The sequence below is a fragment of the Macrobrachium nipponense genome, chromosome 18, assembly GCF_015104395.2.
Source record: "Macrobrachium nipponense isolate FS-2020 chromosome 18, ASM1510439v2, whole genome shotgun sequence".
In the NCBI taxonomy this organism is placed as follows: domain Eukaryota; kingdom Metazoa; phylum Arthropoda; class Malacostraca; order Decapoda; family Palaemonidae; genus Macrobrachium; species Macrobrachium nipponense.
Genome location: NC_087211.1, coordinates 35517690 through 35532655, shown reverse-complemented (window position 1 = coordinate 35532655; position 14966 = coordinate 35517690). Strand labels below are relative to the sequence as shown.

General features: G+C 38.3%; 2 protein-coding genes across 2 annotated transcripts in view; one reads left to right on the top strand and one right to left on the bottom strand.

The window, feature by feature from the left end:
• The window catches only part of LOC135196964 (sulfotransferase 1C4-like), a 136523-nt gene extending 125859 nt beyond the window's left edge, over nucleotides 1-10664 (bottom strand). The window contains exon 1 of the mRNA XM_064223825.1: nucleotides 10645-10664. The gene's annotated coding sequence lies outside the window, so the exon portion shown is untranslated. The remainder of the gene's footprint in view (nucleotides 1-10644) is intronic.
• The window catches only part of LOC135196549 (uncharacterized), a 62586-nt gene that overhangs the window by 40880 nt on the left and 6740 nt on the right, over nucleotides 1-14966 (top strand). Inside the window, 1 exon segment of the mRNA XM_064223397.1 lies at nucleotides 989-1213. Within this exon segment, the coding sequence (XP_064079467.1) occupies nucleotides 989-1213 (225 nt within the window).

Sequence of the window (14966 nt, the reverse complement as noted above, 5' to 3'; positions counted from 1 at the left end):
CCAGTAATGGGAAACATCATTAGCTAAGATGCCTTCCTAAAATTAAATATACTATTGCGATAGGGACACCTATGATATTCTGGCATAAATTTTTTAAAAAGGGTACAATATTTTATAACAACTGTTAATATAAAATTCTATGGTAAAAAAAATATGCAGAAATCTTTAGAAAGACTGCAAAAACCAAGTTTCACTTATTATTCATTTCAAAGGTTTCCCAACATTCTTTTGCAAAGGAAAACTTTCGTTAGTGTGCTATTTTCTGTCTGCAGGATAAATAATACATAACGGTTCATTTAACTATTTTCAAGAAAAGTAGGCAGTCATCTTTTAAATTACCATTCTATTGTTATTAACTTCTATCATCACTGAAGTAATCTAACTACCAAGCTCTAACCCTTTTAAAACCCTTTACACTACCTTTTCTCCTGGATCATCAGTACACAGTAAGAACCCATGAGACTTGAGAGCACTACTGATACCTCAAGATATTTGAGTGTTAAAAACAGAGCAGTCTAGTTGAAATTTCAGGTTGTGGCTCTTCTTCTATCTATGAACCTAGTATATATACCCATATCACCTGTCGTTGCTGTTCTTCTAAATACTCTCTTCATCCTGTCTGTCAATATCATACATGTCTCCACTTCAATTAATGCTCTTGTGGATGATTTACTCCTAAATATCTGTTCTTGATTTGTCTATTAACAGCCTTCTACTGCTTGCACTCAAATCTCTCATCTTCATAATGACATCTATAATTCTGACTATACATATATCTGAAAGAGATTTCACACTTTACACAAGCTCAGTGCATCCAAGAGACAGGTTCTAGGAAGTTCCAGCATTCATAAGCTGTAGTAAGTCATGTGAGAACACTTGTGGCACAGTATAAGTCCTCAGTGACAGTTTTCCTAACAAAGAGTACTACCTTCATGAATTGTTGTTCCCAATACAAAAGAATAATCTTCGTGCTCTCTTAAAATCACAGATCATCGTGGACGTACAAGACTTCATTAATGGAGGAGACGTTGTTGTGAAAACTGTGGACGACAGAGAGGTGGTGATTGAAGGCAGTATCAAGAAGCAGGAAGGAAACAAGACGTCTTCCAAGAGCTTCCGTAAACGATACATTCTTCCAGAAGACATCCAAACAGAAAATGTCACTTCAGTTGTGTCAGCTGATGGTGTCCTTACCATAATTGCTCCCAAGAAGGTAAATTGAGAACGGTCTGAGTGATCCCACCTTGCTTGATTCCGGTTTGACCGATACTTCGAGTGATGCCATTTCGTCAAACTTTCTCAGTGTATTTGAAGCTTATCTGATCCGTTCACTTGTAACATTATCACTGTTAGTGCTTGATATTTCGAAGGCATGTTCGGCACCTTCACTGTGCAATTCCCTGTAACTCTTAAAATTTCCCCGAAGCAATTGATGCTCCTGAAATGAAGCTCCAGGTAGCATTGCACGGAATGGACCCGACATCTAGATGTCGTGGTAAGAAGATTGTATTTTGAAGTTCTCATTCCTTTATACGTGTTGGTATTATTACTCTTTTTTTTTTATTTTCCCCTGTTTCCTTCCTGACTGTCCACTCTGCATACTCTCTAATGAAATATAAGAATCTCCACATATTCCTATTGACTGTTTTCTAACCAAACAAATATTTCTGAAAATGGATCTTAAAGCATGAAACTTTTGAATAATGATGAAATCCTCCATGGATAGATTTTTACACCTCGTTGATTATAGATAATTTTCATTTCTTTAGCTTTTTTCATATTGGCCTCTTATCTGGCAAGTCATTTGACTAAAATTTAAAGCGTTATTTCCACAAATGAGCAGACAAATTTTGCCAAAGGCACAGAAAACTTTGGGCAACTTTCTTGACAATATGATGAAAGATGAAGAAACAACCGGAGATTGACTCCAAGAACTTTTCTTTGGGTCTGAATGATTATTTACTCCAGTTGACTAAACATCATAAACTAAGTGTGCGATTTAAGATGACGTCAGGTAAGTACTGAATAAGGGATTTTTTAATTTCCTGGTGACAAGACTGGTATTCTTTTTTAAACTTTTTTATTTATTTCATATACATCTAGCAACAACATATGTATATGCACGTGTGTATGTATATAAGTATGTGTGTATATTTCTAGTAACTATATATATATATATATATATATATATATATATATATATATATATATATATATATATATTATTATATATATATAGTTACTAGAAATATACACACATATATACATACACGTGCATATACATATGTTGTTGCTAGATGTATATGAAATATATATATATATATATATATATATATATATATATATATATATATATATGTGTGTGTGTTATTCACCAGTTTACAATGAATTTACGTTAGAAAAAAAAAAACCCGTTTCTTGAAAAAAAGAGAAGTAACCAGAAATTAGCGTAGCCTACACTAGAGTATACAGTACCATCTATTTCATATATGCAGTAGCCTAGCCTACACTATATTCACAGCCTACAACGGTTTTGTGACCATTAATGCATTTTTACGCGGTAACTTCCGCATCAGTCGTTACCGTATTGAATTACCATACACAAGATAAAAATATGTAGTGTAAACTATACAACTAGGCTAGCCCAGGTGTTACACTCAAAGTATCCATTTGCAAAAGTCAAATAGGCTATTAAAGCTATATTTAAGATAAAAGGTAAAAGTAATGAAACTATTATTTTACCTACGGAATTCAATTATACTGTATTATTATACTGATATATCATCACCGTAAAGTGTTTCTCAGAATCAGCTGATCCAGCCCACTACGTAGGAAAATTATTTTTCAAGTTGCTAAAAGAAACAAATGTATTAACAGAATTATTATTTTTGAACCTAAATGTAAAACAGGTATACAAAGGTAAACTAACATACTTTGTTAAACTAAAATCTGTATATTAAACTAAAATCTGTAAAATCCCTCACAAAAAAAAAAAAAAAAAAAAAGCTGCTTTCCGCCTATTTGTTTACTACCTCTCTCTTTCTCTCTCTCTCTAATGTAGATAATCTTTAATGAAATATGTATTACAGTATCAAACATAAAAATAAGAAATTTAAAACTCCAAGAATCTCGCGAAGCCTTTTATAACGAGAGCGTGCAAAAGTACAAGTTTTTTTGTTTTTTTTTGCTTTGCTTGATTTATTACAAGTTTAGTTTATTTTAACTATGATTAGCACACACAACAGTAATCAAGGGAATATTTCATTTCAAAACGATAAAAATATTTAAAATTCTTATATCATATGTAGGTAAGGCAACACCCAACAGGCTGTAGTGCTACTACAATAAGGCTTTTCAAAGTTTACCAACGTTTCTTCACTAACAACTTATCTTTAGTCTGTACTCTTTTCTTCAGTGAGTACCGTAATTATCCAGCTGCCCACTGTTGCTTAATCTGTAATTATCTCAATTTCAGGCAGTTCCCACCTTATTGCCATATTTACTCTTTCATGGCAGCCTCTAATCCAGCTGCATTAATATAACTGAAGTCTGAGATTGTTTCCTTCACCACACCGCATCTTCCACTATTATTTCCATCAATCTCCAATGCTATACTGCTTGCATCACACTAAGCTCTCCCCTTGTCAGCCCGAGGAAACGCGCCACTTCCCTTACCAAGTTCTCAATATATATATCAACTGTCTAGGCACCAACAAAATCCTCCCACCCTGACCCTCCCGCTGTCCTATTGGTATACTGCATGCCACCCGCAAGTCGCAACCAACCAGCTACTGGGTTATGGCCACCAACTTTCTTTCCACATGCTGAGAATAATTCCATTCGAATAAGATGGAGTAAGTCTTCCAGAATTCGGAGTTTATTCCCTCTAAAAAATAAAAAATGTCCTGCGCATTCTTCTCCAATTTCAATCCCAACGCAGCACCACAATCTAGGGCTCAGGAGCTTTAGTAACTAACCGACAGTCGTTTAAACGCTTTATCCGAGGTGACTTTGCTCTAGAGTATAATTTCATCAATGTATGACTTAGTTCCATTAAAGATACGTTTGAGCTTGCTTAAAACGGTCTTCAAAATTTTTGACATCATTCTCAGTACTGAACTCAATCCAAAACCTAGTCTTGTCAGACGGTGCGTTTTACTTTTAAGATTCACCGACTGATACTTCCAAAGCTCCTCTGCTCCTCTGTAAATAAGCTGACTTTAGATCAACAATGGTTCCAGCTTCCGTTTGCCTCCATTCTCGAAGGCTTTCATTAAAAACATTAGTTATTTCACCCCTTGTAAGACAACTCACATGACCATTCAGCTCCTTGAAATCCAATACGGATCTTATTTTATTCTTGGTAGGCTGTTCACCAACTAGCAAGGTTATAATACCCGTTTTCACACCATCTTTCCAAGGTACTATTAATGTCAGCAAATGTAGCAATAAAGTCTTTTATCTTTAATTACTTCAGCATTCTCCTCTAATTGTGAGCTTTCTCTTTTGGTTAATTGTGCTCATTAATTTCTTCAAAGGTTTCCTCTGATTGTGAACTTTCTGTTTTGCTAACTGATTGCTCAGCAACTGCAGCGCAGCTTCTGACTCCAAATTCTACTGACCCACGATGATCGATAGCATTCATACCCAACACCACAATACTGGATAAGGTTTGATTACAGGGTAAATAACGCAGCGGCGACATAGCGGCCACCTCTCTCGGAACGCGGCCACTTCCCAAAATAGCGTTTGAATTATGCCATTATTTCGTAATGCGTACTCTTCGAACCCAAAAGTGATATGATGAAGTTTTCTTCGTGCAAGGGATACAGTAATTGATGAAGATGTGACTCTGAAGAGGAATTGGTGACTTTAGGAGAAGATTAAAGAACTTCTGTTGATATATGGTTGACAATGACTCTATATCCGCAATTTCCATATGTAGTTACTGGTAAAGTTGAAAATTAAAAATTTTTTGAACTTGAGGAGTAATCTATGGGAATCTTAGAATCCTTTGTGGGAATCTATGGGAATTTTTGGGTCAATTCGTGGGAATCTTTTTTAAGTGACAAAACTGCAACATTAGTAGGTAGACTAATTGGTAGTGAAAGCGCCTTAAGTGACCCTCACCCGACGCTCGTTTTCCTGATTGCACCGTGATGTTACATGTCTGGTCTTCCCACATCCATAACATTTAATGGTATTTCTACAGAAGCAAATCCGCGGTGGCTTAGACTATGGCAATTGACTGATTCCTATGTTATTTGAGTTACTGTACAAGGTTTAAAAGTAATATCCATTCGGCCGGCTGTAACTAAGCAGTAATTGACCTTTGAAAGTTACATAATAGCCGCACCAAACTCAAAGGTATATTAAAGTTTAGTTATTCCAACCAAACGAAAAAATATTCCTTACAAACCCTTGTAAAGCAACTAAAATAACATAGAAAATGTCAATTGCCATAGTCTAAGTCACCGAAGAACGGTCCTATAGGAAGGTACCAAGTATTCGTTACGGTGAAGGAAATGTAAACACAGCCGCCATGTTTAAATTCCCCAACCACCACGGAGCCATATGTTCACTAGGGGGGGGGGGGGTGGGGGGTAAGGTTGAAGGTACGAGTTGTCTTAGCAGCACCCCACTGAATAGTAACATATCTTGACGCAACTTTCGGCGAAAGCCTAACACTCACTTTCCTAAAACATAATAATTAAGAATAATGTTTGGACCTTACCTTAAAGGAGTGGAGGGTACAAAGCAGCAGCTGCTTTTAAGAATGCGTGGAGGCGGGTCTTGAGTTCCTCAAAATGCAGCTTGAAATAAGCAACAGCCAAGTACCCGACGAAGTTATACATTCTCCTCCCGTATCTTGGAGTCGACTGAATGGGGGCAAAAGCACTGCTTTCTCAGGAGGCCGTGGTCCTGGCAAAAACCGATTAGTCGATCATAATTACCTGAGTAAAAGGCAGAAAAATCTTTGTAACTCATGTAACAATTGTTACATGAAGTTGGCAAAGAGTTCCTGGTGAGGGGCTGGGGCGAGCGTGAAGTAGAATGCAGCAGTGGATGTCATGGCGGCAGATTCAACAGTGTTGGAGTTCTACAGTTAGGAGGTGGCAGGAGGCCAGACAGTAGAAAACAGGGTAGGAGAGGTTGGGTGGAGTAGTAAAAATGCTTTGATGCTATTGGTTGAGGCAGGGTGGGGCTGAGGTAAATGAACAAGCACTTAACAAGATAAGTTGGCAATGTTAAGGGTAATAAAAGTAAATGGTAGTTAAGGAACTAAATGTAAATGTGGGATGGGTTCAAAAATATGAAATAATACAAATACATATATAACGGGCCCAGGAGGGGGTGGGATTTAAGTCCTGGGTGGTAAATGTGTAATAGGGCCTATAGTTGTTTTAATAAATACAAAAGACCAAATTAAACATAGGTGAGCATATAACAAAACTAATTAAACTTGTAGGGGATGTTGCCTGACCGCAGGGGTGGGGTTGGGCCTGCTGTAACCCCCCGCCCCCTTAAAGAACCAAACCAACCTAACATAACCTAACCTGGCAGGGGATGTAACCTTACCTAGTAGGAAACTTAACCTAGTAGGCAATGTTGCCTGACCAGGAGGGCTTTTGCCCCCCCTTAAAGGCCTAACCTAACCTAGTAAGGAATGTAACCTAACCTAGTAGGGAATATTGCCTGACCAGGGGGCTTCGCCCCGTACCCCCCTTAAAGGCCTAACCTAACCTAGTAAGGAATGTAACCTAACCTAACCTAACCTAGTAGGGAATATTGCCACTGACTAGGGGGGCTTCGCCCCCGTACCCCCCCTTAAAGGCCTAACCTAACCTAGTAAGGAATGTAACCTAACCAAACCTAACCTAGTAGGAAAACATTGCCTGACCAGGGGGGCTTCGCCCCCCCCGTACCCCCCTTACAGGCCTAACCTAACCTATAGTAAGGAACGTAACCTAACCTAACCTAGTAGGGAAATACTAGGCCTAACGTAACCTAGTAAGGAATGTAACCTAACCAACCTAACCTAACCTAACCTAGTAGGGAAATTATTGCCTGACCAGGGGGGCTTCACCCCCCTTAAAGGCCTAACCTAACCTAGTAAGGATTGTAACCTAACCAACCTAACCTAACCTAACCTAGTAGGGAATTGCCTGACCAGGGGGGCTTGGCCCCCCCATACTCCCCCTTGAAGGCCTAACCTAACCTAGTAAGGAACGTAACGTAACCTAACCTAGTAGGAAATACTAGGCCTAACGTAACCTAGTAAGGAATGTTAACCTAACCAACCTAACCTAACCTAACCTAGTAGGGAACATTGCCTGACCAGGGGGCGACTTAAAGGCCTAACCTAACCTAGTAAGGAATGTAACCCATAACCTAAACTAACCTAGTAGGGGAACATTGCCGACCAGGGGGCTTTCACCCCCCCGTATCCCCCCTTAAAGCCTAACCTAACCTAGTAAGGAACGTAAAACCCTAACCTAACCTAGTAAGGAAATACTAGGCCTAACGTAACCTAGTAAGAATGTAACCTAACCTAACCTAACCTAGTAGGGAATATTGCCTGACCAGGGGGGCTTCGCCCCCCCGTACCCACCCTTAAAGGCCTAAAAAAATTAACCTAGTAAGGAACCTGTAACCAAATACCTAACCAACCTAGTAGGGAACATTGCCTTTCTGACCAGGGGGCTTGGCCCCCCTGTACCCCCCTTAAAAGCCCTAAACCTAACCTAGTAAGGAAGCGTAACCCTAACTAACCTAGTAGGGAAATACTAGGCCTAACACGTAAACCTAGGTAAAGGAAATGTAACCTAACCTAACCTATCGTAGGGAATTATTGGCCTGACCAGGGGGGCTTTTCGCCCCCCCGTACCCCCCCTTAAAGGCCTAAACCTAAACCTAGTAAGGAATGTAAACCCTAACCACCAACCTAACCTACCACCTCAGTAGGGAAACATATTGCCCATGACCATGGGGGCTTCGCCCCCGTACCCCCCTTAAAGGCTAACCTAACCTAGTAAGGAATGTTAAACCTAACCAAACCTAACGCAGTAGGTAACCAAGTAGGGAATGTAACCTAACCAACCCCTCCCCCCCCCCCACCCCCCCCCCCCCCCACCCCCCCCCCCCCGCTATCCACCCTTGAAGAACTAACCAACCTAGCCTAACCGGGTAACCCCCTTCAAGGAAGTAAAGCTAGTAGGTAAACCAACATATAACAAACTAAACCTAAGGGTATGTTGCCTAACCGGGGGAGGGGATTCGGCCCCCAGTAGGTAAAATGACATATAAACCTAACTGTGATGGGTGTGGAAGTGTTGTAAAATGTTAAAAGTAACCATACATAACTGCATAATGGAATATATTTAAAATGTAGGTTTTATAATAATAATGGCAAAACTATATATTTATATGTTATATATTTAAATGTAGGTTTTATAATAATAAAATGGCAAACTTTAATCTAAGTATTGGTATCGGTGAGAAATGCATTGTAAATGGTGTAACGTAAAGAGCCAGTCGTGAATACTGGAAAGAGGAGATTGACTTGTGTATAAATGATATAGGGAGTGTGTATGTAATATGCAACGCAATGTGCAATTTCACGTAACAGGTAGGTAGGTAGGTAGGTATCGAAACGTCCTAAAACTGAGTTCTATATCAACACGTAGGCATTTTTAGGTGTCTGTCCTCAATTATAACATAACATTTCAAGTTATATATGGTGAAATGCCTTAGGTGGGGATATTTCAAAAACAGTTATTATACAAATACTATGGAAAAAGGAAAAGGAATAAACACTAGAATTCACATAACATGTTAATAAACAAATTAGGTAAATGCTTTTATGTAACTCAACCTATGGTTACCAGCCAGGGTTCCCAGATGACACCACTACCAAGCAGCCAAAGTCTACCATGAAACCAGCCAAAATCCCGCCAAATGGAAATCCAAACCAACCCAAATAACCGGCAAATATATGTGCGTTATATTTATCTTTATAAATGCATATTTTTTATCATATATATCTTGTATAGCGGCATCAATAGTTTTAGTTAGATAATATAAACTAATATAAGAATACAGGAAAAAAAAACGAGATAATTGAATTGAAATTTTTTGAAATGAGGCTCGTTCTCTGAGAATCCGGCAGCCTGTTTGTGGTCATCTGGTGTGTGTGTGATTTTTATTTTAATTCCATCTACATATTTTGCTTAAATGTTACCAAGTTTTTACTGAAAACCTATTCAAATTCCCCAGATTTTCCTGAAAACCTTCAAAAAATTCCCAATCTGGGGAGAGATTCCTCAAACGTGGGATCAGTGTTTAGCTCACAAAGTGAATTTTGACCACCAAATTAAGAAAAAAAGCCAAATTTGGTGAGAAACTGCCAAATCTGGGAACCCTGTTACCACCCAATCCTTCACTCAGTCCGGTAGCAATGTAGGGGTCATACTGTAACGTGTTTGGCTAAATACATATATCCCTCCCGTAAACACCCATTTCTTTCCTCACTATGAAGTCTGAGTTTAGGCCAAAAGCTCCCTTACAGTTAGCGCATGCGCAGTAGCATTAGCGCATGCGTAGTAGGATTCAGTGTTGTGGTAGTAGTAGTAGTAGACGAATATAGATGTGAAACGGCTCCACTATCGCTAGTTTTGTTATTTCTTATTTCCGCCAATATTTCGTGTTTTTAAAAGTGATAAATGTGGGAAATACCACAATAACACGGCAAAATCTCCCCCCAAGTGGGTTTCTCCCACCCAAAACCCCGGTTCCCACTGGGGGTCCCCCTTACCGTAGGATAGAGTTGGGGTTTTTGTCCCCACCCAAAACCCCCCCGGTTCCCAATGGGAATCCCCTTACCGTAGGATAGAGTTCAAAGGTAAATTAGAGTCGTCCGAATAAATATTACTTCAAATTCTTGTTCAGGAGGTAAAACTGCATAGAAAAACCGCAACTGCCATACTCTGGGCCGCCGCGGATAGGTACACTAGATCTACCAAAAATCCTTTACATGAACGACTTTTGTTGTTGGCTATTCTCATGTATGGCAGTAGCATGGCCAAACGGTTTTACTGCTGCACCTACGACCTCGCCCTGCTTGCTGCTTAGCACCCTTGCCCTTGACAAGATACCTATCACTCATTTTCATATCAAGAACACCATCTGTTGTAATTCACAATATATTTAATCAGGAAACCGTTAGCAAACAATCAAACAACCAACTTTTCCAGGCTAGTACATAAGAAACCAACTAATGCACTCAACCTTCTCAGCTCATTAGCATAAAGTAGCCTAGGTCTACGTGTTCACCTGTCCTCCTCTTTTGCATAACTTAGCAAAAGCTATGGAGGTACTATCAGTAATTTAGTAAACGCCGCAAACACCTTTGGCTCAATAGCATCAGCATCAGGCTGTTCTTCACCAGGTAACTAAATGCAGTGCAATGCCAGGGCAAAAAAACTTGCTACATCCGAATTTTTCTGCAGCTAGGCTACTAATTCAACTTTCTTCAGCCATGCTAAATACTACTACCTACATCACCTTCACCGGTAAACGGTGTCATTAATCTGTCGGCGTCGCCTTGGACTAGTATTAATGACTAGATAGTTTGTAAAGTCTTACCTTATTACGATGGAAGGACGGCCACACAAGTAACTTCACAGCTAATGAGAGAAGCCGGCACAGCATCCGGAGACAGCGTTCACAATACAAATTACTTAAACTGCAATGATTCCTAAATTCCGACTCACAGTCACAAACCTCCCAATCCAGGGATGCCACTTCCAGTACTGTTGCCAGAAAGACATAGGTAGCTGCTACCTGCTAATAATGCTAAAATCTACCACAATCCCTCTATAAAGGGTCCAATACGGCATACACACACTGAACGATTGTATGAACGGCTGTCTGAATGATTGTCTGTATCGTTCATAAAAACATCGTGTATGGGCTTGTCTGAATGCAAAAGTGGGCGGAGCTCGTGTCTGAACGATGTCAGCGGGAATCTGTAACGACCAGGTTGCTGGCTTGCGACTTCTGTCTGCCATACTCAGGTCGTTCAATGTATGGGTTTGTCTGGCGATATAAAGCTATCGCGCACGTCTGTTCTAGAGAGGATGCCATGTCTTCAAGAGACAAAATCTTTGTTCAGACTGAAATCGGTGCGGAGATCGTTCATACTGTCTGAAACTCTGAATAGTGTGTGCTTTTGTCGATAACGACAATCGTTCAGACAATTGTTCAGTGTATGGGGGCCTTAAGTCTTGATTACCCTATGGTTTCATTAAAATAATAATCTATCAAGTCGAAGATTTGAGAGAGATTTTGGAAAAACTAAATAAAACAAAATAAAAAATAAAAAAATAAAAAGGCCCAACTTGGTGCATCATTCCATGGGGCGTCAATCACTGAAGTGGCGATCTCCTTGGCTAACGTGTGACCTCGAGCGGCCATATTGAAAGGTCTCGGTCTGGCTCGTGGTACTATACTTTATTACTTTTATTTTTACTATCATTATTTTCATCTGTTTACTATTATTGTTATGCTATTATTACTATTAGTATTATTTTTACTATTGTTTTTATTATTATCGTTGCTGGTATTATTATTGTTATTATTATATTATTATTACGGGACCCAATTTCACAGAGAAAAATTACCTTTCAAAAATAGGTTAACCTAAGCACTCCAACCATTGTGGTCAAGGCCTAAGCATCTGATCGTGGATCTAAGCAGTGTCTAGCATAAATGGTTCCAATAAATTACAGGACTCTCTTAGCATAGTGTCACTAAGCACGAATTAAACAGTATTGTACAATCACTAAACACTAACATTCACAATACACAAACGCTCACAGTTACTATACACTCACACTTATCATGCACTCACACTCAATAGCACTAATCACTCACTGAATAGTCAGCACTCACTATGCACTAAATGCTCATTAAACACTCATATAACACTAAACACTCACTAAATACTCACTATACCACAAAGACTCAGTAAACAGTCACTCACTCACTTAATCCTAAATATTCATTAAACGCTAAACAATCAGTAAGCACTCACTGTACACTAAACATCCAATAAGTACTCACTCAACACTCACTAAACATTCACTATGCCCTCACTATACACTCATTAAGCACTAAATACATCACTGAACCCTAAATGCTTATTAAGCCCCTAAACACTCATTAAACAGTAAATGAACATCCACTCATCACGCATTAAACACCAAATAAACATTCACTAAATACTACCAATCATAAGATATTTACCAAACACTTACTAAACATTCACAAAACATTCACTAAATCCTAAACACTCACTAAACATTCACTGACTACTTAAACACTAAAGATTCACTAAACCCTAAACACTCACTGAATACTTATGCCCTAAACATTTGTTAAACACTAACATTCATAAAACATTTTCACTAAACTCTAAACACTCACTGAATATTTACACACTAAACATTCATTCACTAAACACTAACATGCACTAAACCTTCACTAAACCCTCAACACTCACTAAACCGCTAAACATTTACTAAACCATAAATACGCACTAAATATTCACTTAATGCTCATGCACTAAACATTCATTAAATACTTACATTCACAAAACATTTTAACTAAACTCCAAGCACTCACTAAACATTCACTGAATACTTACACACTAAACGTTCATTCACTAAACACAAACGTGCACTAAACCTTCACTAAACATTCACTAAATCCTAAAGTCATTAAATATTCACTGAATGCTTAAGCAATAAGCATTCATTAAACACTAACACACACATAACATTTTCACTAAACTCTAAACATTCTCTGAATACTTACACACTAAACATTAATTCACTAAACACTAACATTCACTAAACCCTAAACACTCACTAAACATTCACTGAATGCTTATGCACTAGGCATTCGTTAAACACCAACATTCATAAAACATTTTCACTAAATTTTAAATACCTGCTGAACATTCATTGATTACTTACAAACTAAACATTCATTAAACCCCTAAAGACTAACTAAACATTCACTGATTACTTGCATAACAAAGATTCAATAACATTCTCAAAACCCTAAACATTCAATAAACATTCACTAAACATTTATTCATAAACATTCACAAACACTTACTAAACCCTAAAAATTCGCTAAACACTTACTCATTAAACATTAACAATAGAATAAAACTTCACAATCGCACTAATCCCTGTTCAGTTTGTGGGTTACCAGATCTTTAAAAATGGCCGCAAGGTTTTGCAGTGCCGCCCTGGTGGAAGACCACCGAACTGCGTAGTACTGGTATAGAGATCGCAACTCCAGGTATATATATACACCCTCTATGGTATGTTCTAGCGACTCTAGGATGAGGAGAAACTGTGGGTAAAGGAAAACAACAGAGATCTACAGTTTTTTTTTTTTTTTTTTTTTTTTTTTTTTTAACTAAAAGGCCTAACTTCCATACATAAGTAAAGGGAAAAGCTTAAACAAGATAGACAGTTTTCCTACCATATTATTTAAAAACACATGAAGTAAAATAAGCATAAAGTCTATGCGTACAAAGGGAGCCAAACTAATTTGAAGAACAGCTTTCATAACGAATTTTCCCCGTGCCAAGTTGCAAGTTTTTTCTCTCTAAAATAACAATTAGTCACTGGTGAGAAATGGTCCTATAAACATGAGGACTTGCTTTTTAATTTTGTAAATCAATGTCAAGGCGTGTTTATAAGACTGTTAAATAAAACCACAGACAGGATTAGAAGGTGAGTCACACGAACGCAAAGACCCGTAGAACCCTTGACGAGGATACTCCATTTGTTCGATATTCTTTACCTTCCTACTAAGGCTATGTTGAGTTGGCTTCATATTTTCATTCCGGATAGAAAATACAATTATCAGTGATATATAGCTTTAGCACATACCAGTTTGCAAAATGTTTTAATTTAGACTTCAAAGTAATGCCAACTCAACTAATAGTTTCGCAACCATCTCTTTTGAAATAACCTGAAGCCTTTTGCAACGTAAATAAATCTCGCCACTGAGACATTCCCCCCTTTCTTTGTGGCGAACCTCACTGTAAAGGAAAACTTCCTTTAAATAAATTCAAGTTCAAAGCTGAAGGAGATGTGTATTTGTAGCCGTTGCCACCTTCTTTCTCTTTGTTTACCTGACTTGTAAACATTCGCCACTGTGGTGGTGAAAACATACAAAAAGTTCCAATAATAAATTTCTTTGGGTGATCTTATCTCTTTATAAGAATTCATCAAAGGTCCATTTGCGATTCATGATGCGTGCCCATTAATTTGGCCGCCACTAATTTACGTTAACAAAAGAATCTCACCGTTCATCGGAGCGAGTGCGCGCGCAAACACTAAGAGACATTTTAACTTGAAAGTCCACGTGGTTGAATTTACGTTTCTCCTGCCGCAAGACCTAATTATATAAAAGCACTCTAGCAGTGACTAAAACTTACACATATCAATGAGCTTAGCACATAGCACTACAAAATTATATTTAATATCTGTTATCGGTTGTTTCACGGCTATATTTTACTTTAAATGGCCCATGAACATTTTAATTTCAAATCCTCCTTGCTGCCATTTGGGCTCTAACTGACTATTGTCGTCTGCCAGTAATTTTTTTCCTTAAAAACCACAAATAATTAAGATACCTACGTCTTTCTATAAACAACAGGTCAGCTGGTAGCCTGGTTGTTACCGATGGGTATTTTTCTATATCGTCTATCTAGCTCATAATCATCCGTTAGCTAATTGCTGAGGTATTTAGACTCTCTCTCTCTCTCTCTCTCTCTCTCTCTCTCTCTCTCTCTCATACAGACACACACCGATAGATCTAGACCAAGTGTCTTAACTCATGTTCCTTGTTTGGAGAACTGTTCTTTAGTGCTGACTCTCAAC